This window comes from Betta splendens, chromosome 14 (assembly GCF_900634795.4).
Source record: "Betta splendens chromosome 14, fBetSpl5.4, whole genome shotgun sequence".
In the NCBI taxonomy this organism is placed as follows: Eukaryota; Metazoa; Chordata; class Actinopteri; order Anabantiformes; family Osphronemidae; genus Betta; species Betta splendens.
In genome coordinates this window covers 9748755-9767609 of record NC_040894.2, presented here as the reverse complement: position 1 = coordinate 9767609, position 18855 = coordinate 9748755, and the positions used below count along the sequence as shown (strand labels likewise).

The 18855-nt window shown below is 40.2% G+C and overlaps 3 protein-coding genes across 9 annotated transcripts; 2 read left to right on the top strand and 1 right to left on the bottom strand.

Annotated features, from left to right (window-relative positions):
• Positions 1-54: 54 nt before the first annotated feature.
• Positions 55-5717, bottom strand: LOC114869089 (glucose-dependent insulinotropic receptor). 5 transcript variants are annotated; one of them, XM_055514518.1, is made up of 4 exons: positions 5620-5717; positions 5395-5458; positions 1578-3120; positions 55-1354 (listed from the first exon to the last, which is right to left on the bottom strand). In XM_055514518.1, the coding sequence occupies exons 3-4, from the start codon at positions 2137-2139 to the stop codon at positions 678-680; spliced, it is 1239 nt and encodes a 412-aa protein (XP_055370493.1). In that variant the 5' UTR covers positions 2140-3120; positions 5395-5458; positions 5620-5717; the 3' UTR covers positions 55-677. The 5 variants fall into 5 exon arrangements, with proteins under 5 accessions (XP_055370493.1, XP_055370492.1, XP_029028771.1 ...); XM_055514517.1 differs by lacking the exon at positions 5620-5717 and having other exon boundaries at positions 5395-5526; XM_029172939.3 differs by lacking the exons at positions 5395-5458; positions 5620-5717 and having other exon boundaries at positions 994-1206; positions 1287-1354; positions 1578-4171.
• slc25a14 (solute carrier family 25 member 14) lies at positions 5190-15804 on the top strand. 2 transcript variants are annotated; one of them, XM_029172944.3, is made up of 9 exons: positions 5190-5324; positions 5908-6009; positions 6590-6728; positions 7124-7218; positions 10003-10088; positions 10544-10639; positions 10845-10969; positions 11084-11297; positions 11545-15804. In XM_029172944.3, exons 2-9 carry the CDS (start codon positions 5946-5948, stop codon positions 11584-11586), a joined length of 861 nt encoding a protein of 286 aa, XP_029028777.1. In that variant the 5' UTR covers positions 5190-5324; positions 5908-5945; the 3' UTR covers positions 11587-15804. The 2 variants fall into 2 exon arrangements, with proteins under 2 accessions (XP_029028777.1, XP_029028776.1); XM_029172943.3 differs by lacking the exon at positions 5190-5324 and having other exon boundaries at positions 5713-6009.
• A 239-nt stretch (positions 15805-16043) lies between these two features.
• On the top strand, positions 16044-18020 carry btg4 (B-cell translocation gene 4). 2 transcript variants are annotated; one of them, XM_029174541.3, is made up of 4 exons: positions 16044-16528; positions 16851-16988; positions 17079-17352; positions 17547-18020. In XM_029174541.3, the coding sequence occupies exons 1-4, from the start codon at positions 16356-16358 to the stop codon at positions 17724-17726; spliced, it is 765 nt and encodes a 254-aa protein (XP_029030374.1). In that variant the 5' UTR covers positions 16044-16355; the 3' UTR covers positions 17727-18020. The 2 variants fall into 2 exon arrangements, with proteins under 2 accessions (XP_029030374.1, XP_029030373.1); XM_029174540.3 differs by having other exon boundaries at positions 16049-16528; positions 17517-18020.
• Positions 18021-18855: the final 835 nt, after the last annotated feature.

The following is an 18855-nucleotide window of genomic DNA, read 5'->3' as shown; positions in this document are numbered from 1 at the left end:
AAATATTATATATATACATTTTTAAATTAGATAACATTGTTAATATATGCTCAGTTTGATGTTACATAACAGTAAATTGCAGGCTACTTAATAATATATTGGAGTAAATAGTTAGACATTAGAATTTTCTGGACCTTTGCTTCCAAGAAATTTGTGTAACAGGACCTCTTTAAATTTTAGTTGCATACCCCTAATTAAAAGTATATTATGTAAAGTAAATATAATGAAAAGTTTGAATTTAATTGCTATCTAATCATTATTATTAGTTAATAGTTATAAAAGTATTAATCCACTTAATAAGAGCTACTCACAGCCACAGGCTATGAGTAAAACACAGTATTCCTGAACGTTCCTGAATCTATAAGTTATAATCATCCAATCCTATTTGTTCGTGTATGTATTTTGCACATGCATTACTCAAAACCCTTGATTATTCAAAGTAAAGACTTAAGAAAACAGCAACAGATGTTTTGTAGTTTATACTTTATTATCACATTGGGGTGAGACCCCTGTGTCTCTGCACAGGACAGAGTGATTCTACTACAGAACCAGTGAACACAGTACCACTGTTAATTAAGTTGTGTTATTTGAGGTGTCTGTTTTTATTTCCACTCTGGGGAATCACCACGTCCTTTTCTCTAAAAGCATATTCACACTCCCTGGTTTCGGAGTTTCTTTTACAAGCTAGTTGTAACTGAAAGTGGCACAGTGTGAGACTCGTCGATACAGGTAATTAGCTGTGACTTTGAAGGGTTCAGGGCATCTCCACCCGAAACACAGGTGTGAGTCAGCACAGGAGGCTGCGGGTCGCTTTCTATGACACCTGCTGGTCCAGAAGCCAGTGACCTCATTGTAAAGCAGGAAAATATGGCCGCTAACTCAATCCTTACTTCCCTTTGCCAAAAAGCATACACCAGCGGGTTGATGAGAGAGTTAATCAGTCCCAGCAGCCACAGATAATCCTGTAGTACATCCGTGAGTTCACAGCTTTTACACAGAACGTGCACTAGGCACACCACAAAGAAGGGGCACCAGAGAACTAAAAAGCAGCCCACGAGCACCGCCACCATCCTAAGGGCCTTGACATGACTCCAGTAACCGCTCCTGTGTTGCAGATGCTGGTACTGCTGATGGTCCTGGTCGTCAGCCGTCCTGGAGCCTGCTTCTCGAACTTGGCAAATCTGCTTCTGGTGGCTGCAGGCGATCCTGAGGATGTCCAGGTAAATGTAGACGAACACTGAGAGCACGGGGAAGAAGCATGTGCTGAATAGGATGATGATGCCCACCTCTTGAATGACAGAAAAGAAGGCGCAGAAGCCGCTGTACCCCTCTGTCTGCAGCTGCCGCACCATGACTGAGGGGAAGAAGTGTAAATCGTTTTCAAGGCCACAATGGTTTCTCTTGTACATGATACCACACAAGAACCTGCACACCATCATCACTACCACTGTTTTTCACCTGAACTTTAATTGTAATTCTCAAATGAATATCAGCTAAATGCTTTGTCATAAAATTATGCACTTTAATTATAGTTTCATCAAAGAATAATTATACATTTTCAAGTTTGCATGTCTCACCTGGCAAGAATCCAACAACAATGGAGCTAATCCAAAGAGCCAGCAAGGACCCGACTGCTGTCGCTTTCCCAGAAAGCAGAGAATACCTCAGGGGCATTTTGATGGCTGCATAGCGATCAAGTGAGATCAGGAGCATGGACATAATGGACGCCGTGCAGGGGGACGCCACAAAGGCCATCTGCATCAAACATCGCGTCTTGCCCTTAGCTAGAAGGGTGCCATTTGTCAGGGTGTCAGCAGTCGTGTGGTTGTGTTGGCTCCGAGTGACATAGGTGAAGTTCTCTGTAGCAAGGCCAGTGATGGCGACACCCACCAGGGCATCGGCAAGTGCCAGGTTGAGGACAAAGCACCAGCTCTGGCTGCTCTTTCTGAGGATCAGCTTAAGTAGAGCAGCTGCCACCAGCAGGTTTGTGGAGATGATGAGGCAGGCAGCGATGGTCAGGATCACACCCATCATCCGAGGCTTCACGTCGGTCTGGGCTGTTGGCCCGTTGGAATCCACACAGGCAGGAGTCATTGTAACTGAGGGTTCAGCGCTCACTGGTCCAGTCAAATATGACATTTACGAAACAAAAAGCCCAAATACACAAAGACTGTGTGCTGTTGCTTTGGGTTGATACCACGTCAGTGAGAATAAGGCTGATACCGGTCACAGTCCATCATAACAAATTACCAGATGCTCCAAAACAAACAAAACTTTGAGAAACACTGAGTCTGTGTAAAAACGAAGAATAAAATATCAAATGTCATGTCAAACAACTTGGTCCAGCTGCTAAACATCTGACAGCAAGCATTAAAAGGTTTTTGATGAAGAATGTAAAAACGCTCCAGCGCTTAATCCAGTATCTTTTTATCTTGACGGAAGGTTGGTCCCAAAACATTTATTTGATCCCACTCCTGTGTTCCGCTTCCATAAGATCCCTCAACAAATGCACAAGGACGAAAACACTCACAGAATTATCTGCAGCCTGTCCCCTCCCCTCCACTCCACTCCACTCCCCTCCCCTCACACACACACACACACACACACACACACACACACACACACACACACACACACACACACACACACACACACACACACACACACACACACACACACATATATATATATATGTACATACAGATATATACCCAAAAACCTGTAGTTTTTATTGGTCGGAGTCAACTTCCAGACCTTAGTATCAGTTCAACACAAAAACAGTAATGTATTTTTTTAAGATGTCTTATAAAATTACACATGAGGCCTGAAACATCACTTAACAAGCTGCTGCTTGTTAAAAGCATTTGACATTTAAACCATCAGATATCCAGTCCTTTACGGCAGGAGAAACGCATATAAAACTAAGTGTAATGACATCTTATCACCATGTCCATTCAAGATAACTGTGCTCTGCGAGCCAGTAATGTTTAGGAACACGTCGTCAGTGGAGAGGAGTGGAGCCCTGTCTGCTCTGACGGCAAACAGCTGAGTTAAACTCTTATCCTGGTCTGGACCCAGAATCCCTGGGAGAGACATCTGGCATGATGGGACCATTTTCCACTAGGATGCACACACAAATAGATCCGGCTAATGATGCTTTCTCACTGTGCAAACTCAAAACATCATCTGGCATCACACCAGCTTCTCAAACTAGTAGCTGATATGAGGCTAAGAGGAAATATTTATAGAAAAACACAAAACACACAGAGCTGAGGCATCAACAGCTAAATTTAAACTGGTTAATAATTCATCTTGACTGTGTCCAGCTAAAACAGGATGTCTGACCTGGACACAAGTCAAGACAGGACTGTTCATGAATCACTTTCTAAGTAAAAACGATTAAGTGAGTATCTCAAAAGGCATTTTAAACACTGCTGCATGTGGAAATATTAACCAAATAATAACTTTGACCTTGATAGAAAAAAAAATCCTAGGTAAAATGTTCAACAAGCACTGACTGTTTTCACACTATCCAACTCAATTAGTCAAACATATCATCAAACTTTTACACTGGAGCACAGTTTCACTGGGTTCACTATGAGTTCACATCAATCTGAGAGGAAGGATCCTCTTTTTATTCCCACTCATACCCTCTCCCTGCCAACAAACCAAAATAACTTCAACAGACACACAATGTAGGGATGTTATTCACCCCTGCTAGACCTTTCAGGACCTTTCACCACAAAGCGTGGGTCAGCAGTAATTGTGTGCAGGGCCCGGCAGCAGCCAGGGAACCTAGATCTACTGCCATCCTCCGCCCGCTGGGACAGATCCTTGTAACGCTACCTGGACCTGGAATTCGCTTCTAGGAGCTTCTAAGTGTTTTGACAAGTGAGACGTCGACAAAGTTTTGGATTCACTAAGAAACAGCTCAGGAAGCGGTTCATCTGGACAGGATTGTTAAGGTGATGTTGATGATGTCTACAGCAGAGTTGGATTTGTGTCTGAGGTCCTGGTGTTTTGGTCGTTTGACTTTCAACAAACTGCCTTGATTCATTTTTTTTGAAGGGAAGAATTTTCTTGACTGAAGAATGTGGTCTGTAAAGTATAACATCTATGCCTTGTGCTTTTTCCACCACCATTTTTCCAGTTCATGTGAGGCTGGAAACAGTGAAAGTGACAGACTGCATTTGTGATTCTGTCAGACTGAAGATGTCTTTGAAGAGACGACTGCTGTCCATGTTGTTGTGCTGTGTTTACTGCGTGGCCTCGCTCGTCTGTCTCCACCCAAACCGCAACAACTGCTTCTCTGTCAGAGCTCGGTGAGTCTGAGTGTTCACATATTAAACCTATAGGCTTTACTCCACCCTTACTCTTGTATTGGCCCCCCACAGGAGTCTGGTGTCAGTCGTCCAGCAGCTTTACCAGCGTGTCATTCGACTGCTGCGCACCACGCTGTGATCAAACATGCCTCCCAGTAGATCCACTGGTGTCGCTCAACTCTTATACTGTAGAGATATCCATCAAGCCAGTGGTGTCTGACCTCCTGCGCTGATATATTTGAATGAATTTCCTCATGAAGGTTGACATTGGACACACAGTATTTGCAGTGTGGTGAAAGAGGTGCAAAACAGCCCCCAATCATTCAAATGTATTTCAAGCTCACACTATGAACTTGGCAGCTCTAATGTCTGTATACGCTTAAGACTGAAGAACATAGAGAGAACAAGCTTGCAAGAAGGAAGCTACTGGTTGCAATACCTGCACTGGATGCTTTGTTCTTCACTTACAGCTACATTAGAGTAAATCATGCAGAGCTGCTTTGTGACACAAGTCCATGAGCTGAGGAAAATCAGACCTGACCCCAAATGCTGTCGACCACATCAGACCAAAATAAGGCCAGTGACTGCGTACGTGTTTCAGCAGACTCTAATTTGAATGTACTGTAGAGTTCCATTACAATAAAGCCAAGTTCATGTGAAAGAATTCTATTGTTTTTTGTGTTTATCGGTAACCATCAGGTCCAGAGGTCCACGTTTTTTTTGTCTTTATAAATTAACGTCTTGTACTAAAATAACGAACTGAGACGTCTGACGCGCAAATTATTTTGAAAGTTCCGCCGAACATCCTGTTTCTGCCCGTTCTGTTGCGTCTACTTTGACATTGGCTAAAATAGCAAGCTAGCAGCAGGCGAGAAGTTTTCTGCGTGCACTTTGTCAAAGTCAAGACACGCGTCCGTGTTAAGACATGGAAAACCGGGCGAAATAACCGTTCGCGGATTTTATCCAAACCACAGAAACGTGACGTCACGGCTGCATGTAACGGTAACTAGTTGATAATCAGTAACCTCGAGGAGAAGCGGGCTAGTAATTTCCAGAAGTGTTAGCTTTCTACCTGTTAGCCTAGCTGTAGCCATCTGCTTCGACCTAACTGTTCCAAACAGTTGGTACGACCTTATCTATAAGATAAGATAAAACACGTTTTATATTCTTCAAACTGTACAGCAGGGAGATAATTAGCTTTTATTCGTTAATTAGGCGGCGAGTGGCTTGACAACATAAATAGCGCCTACGGTAATAAATAACTTAATTTCCTCATAACAGTGCTACTGTCCCCGACCTGTTATTCGTGGATTGCCCTACCCGGCACAGCAGCCAATTGAATCGCTTCAAATTTTGATTGAAGGACGTCACAGCGAATAAGCAACCACAAAACTAATACGACGGCTCTGTTGGCGGTGTTCAACACAGCGGTTTCTCTTTCCGGCGCAGTACGCTGGGATGCTGATGCTGGGAAGCCTCGTTGATCTGTAGCATCATTAGGACTCAATGTTTTTCGACATGTTGTATTGTCTGAAGTTGCAGCACTGTGTTGACCTCTGTCTGGGCGGCCTACTCTTGTTTTTAGCGGGGCTGCAGCAGGTGGAAGCAGCCGCCGCCGCGGAGATGTCCAACTTAAACTGGAAGCCGTTCATCTACGGAGGGATGGCCTCGATTGTCGCAGAATTTGGTACGTGATGCACCACGGCGTGCAGACGCTGTTTATGCATTTGTGTATCATCGATATTACATTCTATCACGATATAAGCAATATGCACGGTTTCTACCAATATTCTTTTAATTCAGTGAAGTATAGCTGTAGGAAATTCTGCGTCTTCGAGCTGATGGTAGCGTAGAAAGGGAATGATGCATCCACTTGAACACATATCAAAGCTGTATGCTGCACATTTTATAGATTGTCCTGCAACTGCGACTACACTTAGTTAGTTAGAGATAAGTCAGTGTTTGCTAATTTTATGTGTGTGTGTGTATCTTTCATCTGTTTGTTTGTCACATTTATTCTGTTTTATATGCTTTTCAGTGTTCAGCTTAATTCAGACCTCTTCACTTTTGTAGACGTTGTGTTGTAGTGCTGTTTATTATTTGAATAGATAACGTTGCCTGAAAGCCTGTTTTCTAATATAGCAGCAGTATGCTGCTTCATACAATCAAGCATTTGTCCCCTGAATGCCGTTATTTTTAGTTTTCAGTTGTTTTTGATGTTATTTCAAGTTGTATTATATTAATAATACTGTTTTATTAATCCTTAGGGACATTTCCTATTGACTTAACTAAGACCCGGCTTCAGGTCCAGGGGCAGTCCCAGTACACAGAGGTGCGCTACAGAGGCATGTTCCATGCCCTCTTCAGGATTGGCAAAGAAGAAGGAATTCGGGCACTTTATTCTGGGTAACAACCTTTTGAGGCTCTGTACATATAACAGTGTCTGACTATCTACACTTTGGCCTTTACTCATTTTTCAAGATCACACCAGATTTACTTTGGTTTACCCTAGTGAATTAAGTCTGGTTACCTTTTCTTGCTACATATTTATGGTACAGTATGCTCCATGCTGTTAGGCACAGCATGTGTTCAACACCTGCAGAAGATTGTGGGTGGTTGAATTATAGTTTTTCTAAAGTAATCAAGTCAAATAGAAAGCATATTCTTGAGTTTTGAAAGCTGGGAGAGGAAGATATGAGAATGAGCATGCCAGGCATTGACAGTCAAATTGGGCGAGGAAAGTTAATAATAAATGCTTTCCCAGAAGGTCAAGGTTAAGCCTGTTCTTTCTGTTCTCTAAGGATTTCCCCTGCTCTTTTGAGACAAGCGTCTTATGGGACTATTAAGATAGGAACCTACAACTCCCTGAAGAGGCTGTTTGTCAGTCATCCAGAAGGTTGGTGAAACTATTTGTATCTCCAGTATCTTGTGTTCTACCTTTCTAAGCTCTGCCTGGGTTAAACACCTGATTTAGCAACACTGCCAGCAAGCGGTATCGTGTATAAACTGTTGTCATATTTCATCATAGCACCCCTAGGTGAGGGCTGCTGGAGCAGTCAGGTGTGTATTGATACAATGCTAAGAGGGACAAGTGTAACTCTGATTTATAGGCAGCATTTGTGCCTGCATAAAAAAACATTAAAACCATTTCCAATTCACTTAGAATTTAATGTTTTACGATGGCAAAGATTATGGACAAGTAGAAAGCATTTCTGAAAGTTACAGTCCTTGACAACACAATGCAAATTCAGAACACATATAATTGCCATGTGAAAGCCTGAAAAGACCATGAAAGCTGATTCATCTGCAACAATGTACTATGGATAGATGTGACCAAAGTGGAGCTGTTTGTTCTTATTAACCCTCCATAGTGAGTGTGTGTGTTTGTAAATGGCTCAAATTCTGGAATGGTTCATTTTGTCTGCTTATGTAGCATCTAAAATTCCTCTTAAACTCCTTTTTAGGCTTCAGAAAAAAATTGTTGGTTTATGTTTCTTAACTTAAATTTACCAGGCAGGTAACCAAAATGTTTGTTCATCTGCTTTGGTTGCCTTCTATGTTTTATTAATTCTTATTCTGAAAATGTAGTCTCTTTTACTCCAGTTGAAGATGCAAATGAATTCAAACCACACGAGCACCTTGTAGCCCTGCTTTGCTCTTTGTTTATCTGGACACTTTGCATGTGCAGATGTTTTGTTAGTAGGCTGTCTCTGTGGCTAATAGAGTCCACTTGCAGCATGTAAACCATACGTGGCTTTGAGCGTACTGCTATATAAACTGCTCCAACAAGTATGAGGTTGGATATTCTGTGGCAACCTGTGTTAACCTGCCTGGAAGCATTGTTAACCTACCAGCACTAATTTGCAATCCTAATAAGAAACAAAGAGAGGAAAGGAGAACTCAACTACACTCATTCTGATGCTATAAGCTCTCACTACCCTAAATTGTTTTCTATTTCATTCTTGGTCTCTGGTTTTAGCTTTTCTGCTTTACACAACAACCTTATATTTGTTGTTGTGTGTAATATTGGTATAACTGTATGAAGGTGACATTCTTTGTTAATAATTCAAAATGTAACAGCCTTATTTCAAATTTTTTTTAAATTGCAGCTAAATAAAAGCAACTTTTCCAATTGTAACTTTCATCGATCTTGTGTTGTTTCATGTATCTGTACCTGTATCTTACCATTCACAACTGGTAAGATACAGTAAGTGTCTCAGATCCCAAGTACTGAACTGTGTATTAGCAGAGTTGAGGTGTTTTGTTTACATGAATAAAGGTGCACACATCATATTTGAAAGTCATAATAAAAAATAAAGTGGACTCAAATAATCCTCCTCTCTGTTGACAGACAAAAAGAACCCCTTGAGTTATCAGTGAAAATGGGTTTGTGCTACATTTATCAACAATTGGCTGGCGCCAGCACAGCTCTGGGACTCAGGAAGTTTCTGGCCATAGGCCCCCTCTTCCTTATTGCCTCTATATCTGGCTTTTATTTTTTGTTCTCCTTTTCTCGTTCATTATTTTTTCATCGTTTGATACGAACACTCTCTCCCTTAGTTCAGGATCATTTCAGTTCAGTTTTCACTCCTTCTGCTTCTCCTCTATTCCTGTCAACATTTCATAGTTAATATTTAATAATAATATTGTGTATACTGGTATATGTACTAGATATGTCAATAATAGAACAGATCAAAGTAGGAGAACAGAAGTGAGTGTGTGGGTGAAAGACACACACTAATAACTGGCTGTTGAAGAATTTGCCAAAATACAAAACACCCCTGATTATTTGCCTTTCCACACTGCCTGCCATTTGCTGCAATGGTGCCACTGTGTCTTGAATGCTTGTTTTGATACAGGCTTGGGTTTGTCCTGTGGTTGTGGTGGGGATCGAAGGCCCGTTCCCCTGCCCAAAAAAATGAGAGGTGGAGGGACCCCACTTTAACAGATTGGTCAAGGATCACTGTAACTATTGTTCTAAATTCAGCTATTACTTTGTCTACCTCTCTTTTTGCTTCTTCCTCCACTCTAATGTGATCCACCACATCCTAACACTGGAAAACTCTGCAAAGACTAATTGCTAACAATTGCTCCTGTTAATTTATTGCCAGTGTCCGTAATGTGCCGTAACATGAAAAATGTTGTTTTAATTTGGTCTGCTTGCAGTGCAAGGTGGGTGGAGTTTGACACATCATGAGATTAATAGAAGACTGTGGGATTGATAAAAACTCTGTTAGCTCTAATTAGCTGTTTAGTCTGACACTAATTGGTCTTAACTCCTAAAACCATTCTTACGTAAAGGAAATATTTGTGTAAAAATTAACTGTGTGCAAACAGGTTCTCATGGGTTAAAACTGTTACCTCCACCTACTTGTGTCTACTGTCCAAAGCAGTGTATGCTTACAGTTTTCATTAGAGATAATATAACTGATGATGATTGTTGACCATGAGGACATCATACTTTCTACGTGTGTAAAGTTATAGTAAATAGATAATTTATATCGGCATTGGCATGCATGATTGATCTTTTGAGATCTGGGAGCATATATAATCCTTCCAGATGCCTGTTAATCTAAATGTACGTCTAGGAATTTTATTGGGATTCTGTTGGTGTCTTTTATTGCAGCTTTTGACACGAAGTCTAAATAAACAGCAACCTTTTTTGTTTCTTCCTGGACAGATGAGACTATGGTCATCAATGTTTTCTGTGGTGTTGTGTCTGGAGTCCTGTCGTCCTCTCTTGCCAACCCTACTGATGTCCTCAAGGTGAAGCCTGTAGTTTATAGCTTTTAGTGCCTGTTAGTGATAAAAACAGATCTAGACACTTTTATGACCTTCTATTTATTTATATTATGCTACTATAATAATAACCTACAACATTAATGCAATATAACCAGAGAGTCAATACAAGCTGAAAAGGATTTTATGATTAGTGATTTAAAGTAAATAATTTTATTTGTTTAGATTATATTTTTAATTGAAATCAATTAATTTATTATTACTGTTTTAACTCTTAATGAGATTACAAGAAAAACAAGCCTTAAGATTCTGCAACTATTCAATAAATATTGATATTGACTGATATAGGAAAATATATTAACATTGCTGTGTTGAGCATTAAGATGATTTAAAGTATCTTTATGATATGAACAAATCCCAGTGTGACACAGAATGAAGTACTGTTTTTCCCCTGTCAGACAAATGTTATTATTTTGTTTCAGATCAGAATGCAGGCACAGGGCAGCCTGCTTCAAGGCAGCATGATGTCCAACTTCATTAACATCTACCAGACAGAGGGAACCCGGGGGCTGTGGAGAGTGAGTGTTGGATTAAGCCTGAAGATGATATAGATCAAAATATGCATCGGCTGCTTTATTTGGCCCAGCTTTTAATTGGACGTACCTGGCTAAACTGTGATATTTAAAGACATCTCAGTTTATCACCATTCTGAATGTTTGCTAAACTCAAATATACATTTACAAGCAGCCTTATTGACCCTCATTTTCTTTATCTGGTCCCCAGGGTGTCATTCCTACAGCACAGCGTGCAGCCATTGTTGTTGGGGTGGAACTTCCTGTCTATGACATAACAAAGAAGCACCTGCTTCGCTCTGGCCTCATGGGAGACACTATTCTGACGCATTTCATGTACGTTTATATACTGTATACAAATGTGGAAACATTTCCAATGCTGTACATTTCTTATTCAATGATTGGTTTACATATTTGCAGTGGTCTATTAAGATTTTTATTTGTGTGCAGTTCAAGTTTCACGTGTGGCTTGGCGGGGGCGCTGGCCTCCAACCCTGTCGACGTGGTCCGGACCCGCATGATGAATCAGCGAGTTCTGTCAGGAAACCCATTATACAAAGGAACACTGGACGGAGTGATGCAAACTTGGAAGAACGAGGGCTTTTTTGCCCTCTATAAGGGGTTCTGGCCTAATTGGCTGCGACTTGGGCCTTGGAACATCATTGTATCCTTTTAAAATGTACATAAGTTCTTTATATGGGAAAAAACAGAAACAGACTTATGATCAGCTCTGGCCTGGAGGTGCATGTTGAAATTAATTTTAATGTGTTGCATCAAGTCCGCTTTAGAATTCTTACTGTGTTGAGAGCCTGTTGAGAAAACTCTTAGCTGTACAAAGAACTCAATTTCAGAAAGTCTCTAGCCTTAAATTTTCATATGAACCGTAAAATGTTCCTTAATGTACTGTTCAGTTTTTCATCACCTTTGAGCAGTTGAAGAAGCTTCCATTTTAACAGGAGCAGAATATTGGACCTCAGCGGTCTACTAGACTGTGTGGGGAAAAGTGGGATGTGAGCACGACAGCACCTGATTTGACAAGTATAATCAGTCTCCTTTAATCCACATCAGTAATACAGCACACACTGTCTCTACTCATGATTATCCAAATTAAGTTTTTATTTCTTTATATTGCCCCTAGTTCTGTTTTCATACAGTTTTAAGGACCTATGCTTTGATGGTTACTCCCACCCTTTGTCACCTTTGACACTCCCCAGGCAGCTAAGCTAATTGTTTGGTTGTATATGAAGATTGATTCTTTTTTCTTTTTGAATTGAGATGTTGAGAAAGGTGGAGTTTGCCACTGGGGTCTGGGTGAGTGGAAACCCAAGTAAAAAGGATGTTTATGAATGTTTGATTTGAAGAAGGTCAATGAATTCAGTACTGAGCCTCTGGGTTGTTAGTCTAGACATTTGTGACTAAGCACTTTGTGAAGCTTAAAATTTAAGACTTGATGTGTGGGAACCCTGTAATTTAGGGGGAAAATGCAATGCATGAATAATCTCGGCAAGAAATGTTGAGGAATTGCATGAATGGTACAAAAGACAAAGTGACTGTTACTGTACTGTAGTTACACTGAGAACAAACTACACTCTTTCATTAAGGAACAGTGTAGAAAAAATGCTCAGCAGCAGATAAGTTCGGGTTTGTGTTGAACATGATACAGCACCACATATTGTGATTTTAGTCTCGGTACAATGTCACAAACCAGAGACACATTTTACCCTTCTCCAACTCTGAAATAATGAGGAACATATAGAAGCTTCTATTCTCAACAAAGTGACATTTTTAATTATTATTTATTGTTGGGCTGAATCCAGGTTCGTCACACTCAAAGAAGTTCAGTCTGCTGCAGTATTAGGAGTTCATGACTTACGAGCAGGATTTTAATGATCCAGTACTGTACAAACTCTCCCACACAGTTAATGTGCATGTATTTAATCTTCAGCATGTTCACATGTACATAAGTTGCTTTGTGCTGTTTTTTTCTGTCATGGTGGGAAGGAGGTCGCTGGTGTTGCTGGTATACTAGTTCTTTATGCCAAATGTTTCTACCAGTCTAGCTTCTGCTTATTGCAGGTGGGCTTCATTTGGATGCTGCATCTCCTGTAAAATTTGGTTTGCAGAAGCCTGGAGTATTGGGGAGGCGATGCAACTGAATACAGTGCTGTGACATCTATGACATGTTTCTGCAAGTCACATTCACTAAAATCAGTCAGTAGAAAACAAACCCAATTTATTTGTTCAGTATTTCTTAAACATAATTGCAACAGATTCAATTTTATTTATTATAATATATAATTTATTATTATTTGCAAATATGAATTTCCTTGTGTTTTGACTTCAGGACACATATAAATAACTTATCCCTCACATATACGTCCAATCCTTTCTAATGACCATTCTTTTTAATGTAAAATTATGTAAATTATTAACCTACTGTTGGAACATTTGATTAATTTAAAGGAGAATACATTTTACCAGATCACAGCAGGTCATCACATCCACTGCAGAATCCAAAATGAAAGTGTTTCCAGTCTAAATGTAATCTCTATTATATTTACTACTATTATGATGTTTTGTATTCACCAAAGCAGAGTAAGTTGTTCATTACCATTTGATCTTCTGATTTTCATGACAGTCAAGTGTGTCATGTTCATCACACCAGCTTAAGTTGGTGCTCGCTTTGTTCTCCCACTGTGCAGCTCAGACCACAGGTAGAAAATAGTGTCAGACTTCATTCAGCCTTTCTTAGACTGAAGAGTCTTTGATTGTGTTTGACGCTTGAGCGCAGCTTGTTGTAAATTGTGTCGAATGTGTCTAATAGGATTCTGTTATGATGAAGTCCTGGACGAGTTGCACTGTTACAGCCTTATGTTTTAATCACATTGTGGGATTAGTTTAGATTAGATTAGAGACTTTTAGCAGAGTTTAGCTTGTTTAGGAGATGTGTTCCGTTACCTCAGTCCTCATGCTTTACTGAGCCGTTTAAACCGTCCATGAACTGTTTCTCATAGTTGTAGAGCGCAGACCCACTGCCAGCCCCACTTCATCTGTCAATGTTTCTTTCCTGTAAAGCTATGTTGTCGTCCTGACCAGTAACCTTAAGTTGTCCACTTAGCTTCAGGTGACAACAGGTCTAAGTGCAGCGATGCACTGAGCCCAGTGACGATTTTAGGAATACGACTATTGTGTTTAGTTTTGGATTTAAAACATAAATATCAAACATCTGAGAAGAGTTGTTGGAAACCTGTTTTGACATGTAGACATCAATTTGTTTATTTTTAAACATTTTTAAATATGCCTTTTTCACCTGGCTTCCGATATTTTCACACACAACCCAAAAACAATGGAAGGTGAATTTTCTCCTACAGAGTGAGTAAAAAAAAAAATCACGTTCATCAAACATTTACATTCTTTTGAGTCAGATGATAATCAGCAGGTGTGCTATTGTGTACTCTTTTTTATTGTACTGTATTCATCTATTTTGAAAGTGGGGGTATGTTCTCATCTTTTCTTTTTATTGTTACATCAACAGGGTGTATTCACTTTGTGTTTCATGTTAAGAACTGTCCAGCCTTTAAAATGTCCAAAGGTTTTAGTTTTTCAGTTTTCACTTGAATGTCCTGTAGTTTAACTTGTGTGTTGTGGGAGATGTAATTTCTACAAACAGATTGTAGAAGTATATGTTTAAAAATGTTTCATTTTTAAGCTCATGTTGATTTTTATGTATTTGAAATTATTTGGAAGTTTTGCTTTTTATGTTGATGCCTTACAGTGATTTATTTATAATATAATCAGTTCTGCTGATGCTGCTTTTCATTCCTGCTTTGATTTCTTTATAAAAGCGATTCATGCTCAAGCTGCCATGTTTTTTTTTTCCTTTTTATGATATATTTTATTTGATCTGATCTAATTTATCGATTTCATTTGCCAAAATGTGAGCTCCCCCAAAGTCCAAAACACATGTTGGGTTTATGTGCTTCAGCATGTTTTGCAGCCAGCAACCAGCTTCAAAACACTGCATTCTCTCTGTGTAGATTAAGCAAACTATTAATTTCCATTCATTTAGTTTATTAATTTGTAGAAATTAGTTCATGAAATGATGCATTAAGATAAAATGCATCTTGTGTTGTTACCCCACAGTAAACACTGATATTTTTCATCATTCAATGACAGAAAAGGAGCCTCTGGTTTTCTATCTCGTTAGCTGCAGCTAGTAGATAAGTAGATAAACGTCTGCCCTTGGCTTTGAAAGGTTGATAGTATGATATTTCATCAAGGACAACACACTGGTGTTTCTATGAACAATTCAACTGTCCAGTTTTCATGATCAGATGGTTTTCACTGATGATGATGCCACGGTTGTACAGTTTATGGTGAAGATGGTGCTTGTTAAGCAGTCAATGCTGGAAACAGACAGCTTTTTCTCCTGCTTTTGTTTAAGTTGGTAGATAACACACAGCTTAAGTTGTTGGTTTGTCTCCAGCTGTGTAATATCACACTCCAGGAAACGGTTACACAGGTGGTATTGGTAGCGCTCCCATGATATTAAATGTTACTGTAGTTGAGAGAAAATGTTTTATGATATCTGATTGAAGGTTTTCTCCTTTCATTTAATCACAGCAATCATCCATTTCACAGAATATTCACTTTCCCTTAGAACATTATCTCTTTCTGTTTTGATCATTTTCATTGATCTGATTTTCATTGATTTTATGATTAAATGGTTAAATTTATGTAAAAACCAGGATGGGTGAAATGTTTGTCTTATTTTGAATGTTCACTAAGATTTTAAGGATTATTTCATCTATTAAAGGCCAAAGTTGTGAAATCTACAAACAAATCAGGTTTTTGAGACGCCATTGGTCACAAGCTACAGTTCAGTCCAAATGTGTCATCATTCTGAATTTTTAGGGGGGCCATTGTTTGTCCACAGATTGTGTGCCAGTCAAGTCTTTTTGTTAATGATGTTATCACTTCTACTGAGCTTGTGCTCTCCAGTCTCCGCTCAGCTTGATATCTACAGCCTCTGTACTATTTTACTTTATGAATTTCTATGGTGGTGCACCATATTCAGGTACAAAGTACTACATTTTTATGTGAATGAATAAATTGGCTTTATTATTTTTTAATTCAGTGATCACTCAAATAAAATATAACGTGCTGGTTTCTCTCTGGGTTATTATTATTTATGGCTAATGAGGTTATTGGGCATTGACTTAAGAAAAGGTTTGAAGGAAAGGTTTCAACATAAGTTACCTTACTCTCTCTCTCTCTCTCACTCACTCACTCACTCACTCACACACACACACACACACACACACACACACACACACACACAGAGTCATCAAGTCAGACCACATTCAGCTGTGTCACCTTGTCACCCACCTGAACTGTGGTTAATTAAACCCACAAGAGGACTAAAGAGTCAGTGACTGAACAAGCTACTGTCACACACAGATGCATGTGAATCTATAGGCCTGGTTATTTATTTGTGTTTGAGTATTAGAAGTCACAGCTGAGTTCTCTCTAGAGCTTCAGCAGCAAATATGTTTGCTGTTTGATTCACAGTTTTTCTTGTCATTTTTACTGTATGTAATTTTTGGGCCTTACCTGGAACAGTAGGATCACCCTACACATTTTATTGTGGTTTTAACAGTGTGGCTTTGAGTTTAGTTTTTTGTGTTATTTAACTAGAGTCTAGATAAGTGTGTGTGTAGTCATGAAGGAGGAGATTGCTGCTGCCGTGTTCTTTGTGGCTCGGCTGGTGAAGAGATACGGCTGCTTGGACAACGACAGCAGAGAGCGATTTGCCGCTGCCCTCACCTCTGTTCTGTTTGAAAACTACAAGAACCACTGGCACCCAGCAGCTCCAATAAAGGGACAGGCATACAGGTCAGTGAACCTCCAGTCAGTCCACAACTGTCTGGGCTGCGTTGGTTGATGAGCTTTACTTCATTATTCCACTAATCTAAGGTTGGATAACTTACACAATAGTTATAACTACAAATCTTTAAAAACATCATGTCCATTGTGATACTATCTTTTTTAAAAATGCAGTTGTGTGCTGGAAAATCTTGAATGATTAAATGAGTCTGCTAAAAAACATTTTATTGCTACAAAATAAAATTGGTAAAATGTGAACACATGTCTTCTAAAGTCAAAAATGTTCCATTAAAAAAAAAAACAATTGCCTGCCACCGCCTACACCTTCCAGGTGTCTGCGTACGAACCGCGTGTGGCTCCGGGACCCAGTGCTGCAGCAGGCCTGCGAGCGCAGTCTGGTGCAGTACGAGGATCTCGGCCTCCCCCAGGAGCTGACGGTGTGGGTCGACCCAGGAGAGGTTTCTTGCAGGTCAGGCCACTAAACCCCATCTTAATTTTGGGGGGGGGGCATAAAGTTATAGTCAAACATAACTTTACATTTCTTGCATCCTCCTTTCAGATACGGTGAACACAGCGCTCCGTTCTGCGTCTCGGCCGTGGACAGTTGCCGTCGGGGGGATGGGGAATTTTCCCGTCGCATCCATGACGCCGTGGAGCGCGCGAGCCTGGACATCCCATCAGGAAACTCGTCCGATGAGGAGGATGGAGGTGCAGACAACAGCCTGAGCAGCAGTTGCTGCAGCCTGTCAGCTCTCTGCTCTGCTGCGGTACCACCCACCAACCCTGAACCCAAGACCATCCCAACTGTCAGCAACCCCAACAGCGTCTATCGGGTGGGTACAGCCTGCACTTTCATCCTCGTTGCCAGGTTGCATGCACAGAAATTAAGTAAAAACATCAACATGAGTTTAATGATAAAAGTATAGTTGGTATAAATGTAAATGCCAGACTCATACACATATTTCCCATTGTGTCCTAACAATTTGCTCTTCTCCAGTTCAGTGAGTTTTCTGCTGGTGCTCCTCAGATGTGGTTAAGAGAGAAGAGGAAGCCCTTTTCTGGGGACACATTCTCGCCTCACGCTCCCCCAGCTGGAGGCCCAGTCTCCCAGTTCTCTGGTCAGAAAGGCTTCAGCTCCTACCGAGCCACCTTCACCTTCACGGGGCCGCGGGTTGACAAGTACCATTGGGTCAGCAAATCCCGCTAGCCAGCCCAGTCTCCTGCCTACACACAGAACTGGGGTCCTGCTCAGGATCTGAGCTCTGATGCTGAATCAACCCCCAACACACTTTACAGGGTAGTGGTGTCTCTTTAAATGAAATAAGTTTAATATATGTATGTGACTAATGCTGGTCAAGCATTAACTTTTTAAATTGTGAAATATTCAGTATTTTAATGTAACCCTTCATTCTAGATGTTTTTAAACTAAAAGTAAGTGTGAATAAAGTAACATGGACTTGTCATTGAAAAGAAATAAAGCGTCTGTCTGCTCTGCTGGTTATTGGCGTTTCCCTTTTCTTTAATTTTCTTTAATTTATATCTCCACTGAGTGGCTGAATGTGGTGGTGGTTGGACTGGTAGTGTAGTTAGTGATTGTTCCTAAACAACAATCGGCTAACAACACTGCCTGCACAACCACCCCAAGCGGTCCATCACAAAGCTGTAATGTTGCAGTAAATGCTGTTAATATAAACATATTAATACATTTGTTCCTTTTTTTTCTAAATGCAACAGGATATTATCTGTTCACAGTTGGACTTGACCAATTCATATTGATAACTTAAGAGAGAACTCTATCAAAAAATTGCAGAACAATGGTGCACTATTCCTGAACTGTGAAAAGAGTTCTTACCTGCGATCGCTGCAGTTCTCTTAGATCTGTTTACCACAAGTGACCACTGCTGGAGAAACGTCTCCACAGCTACACTAGACTCTGCTCCATGTCTCCAGTCATGCCTCAACTTGCCTGTGTTTGGCAGGTCTGGATCACGTTGCCAGGGTGAGCGGTCAGTGGCAACAAAAGCAAAAGGATTTGCTATTAATTCATGCATGCAAAGCATTCTTAGATTTCATCCATATTTACCCCCTTCAGTATTAATCCAGGATGTTTGGTATTTAGCTCGGTTTCTTTCTTGGAGAACGAGATAAGTCGTTGCAGAAAAAGCACAAGTAAAATGACAAAGGTTATGACTGCTGAGTGCAGGTTTACTGTTGAATGTGTGCTCCATTATAAGCCACTGTAGTAATTGAAAGTAGTTTTAACTGTGCTTATCCTGATATAATATATAAGTCATAAAATATTTGCAGTGTGCATAGAAGTCAAATGAGCAGGTACT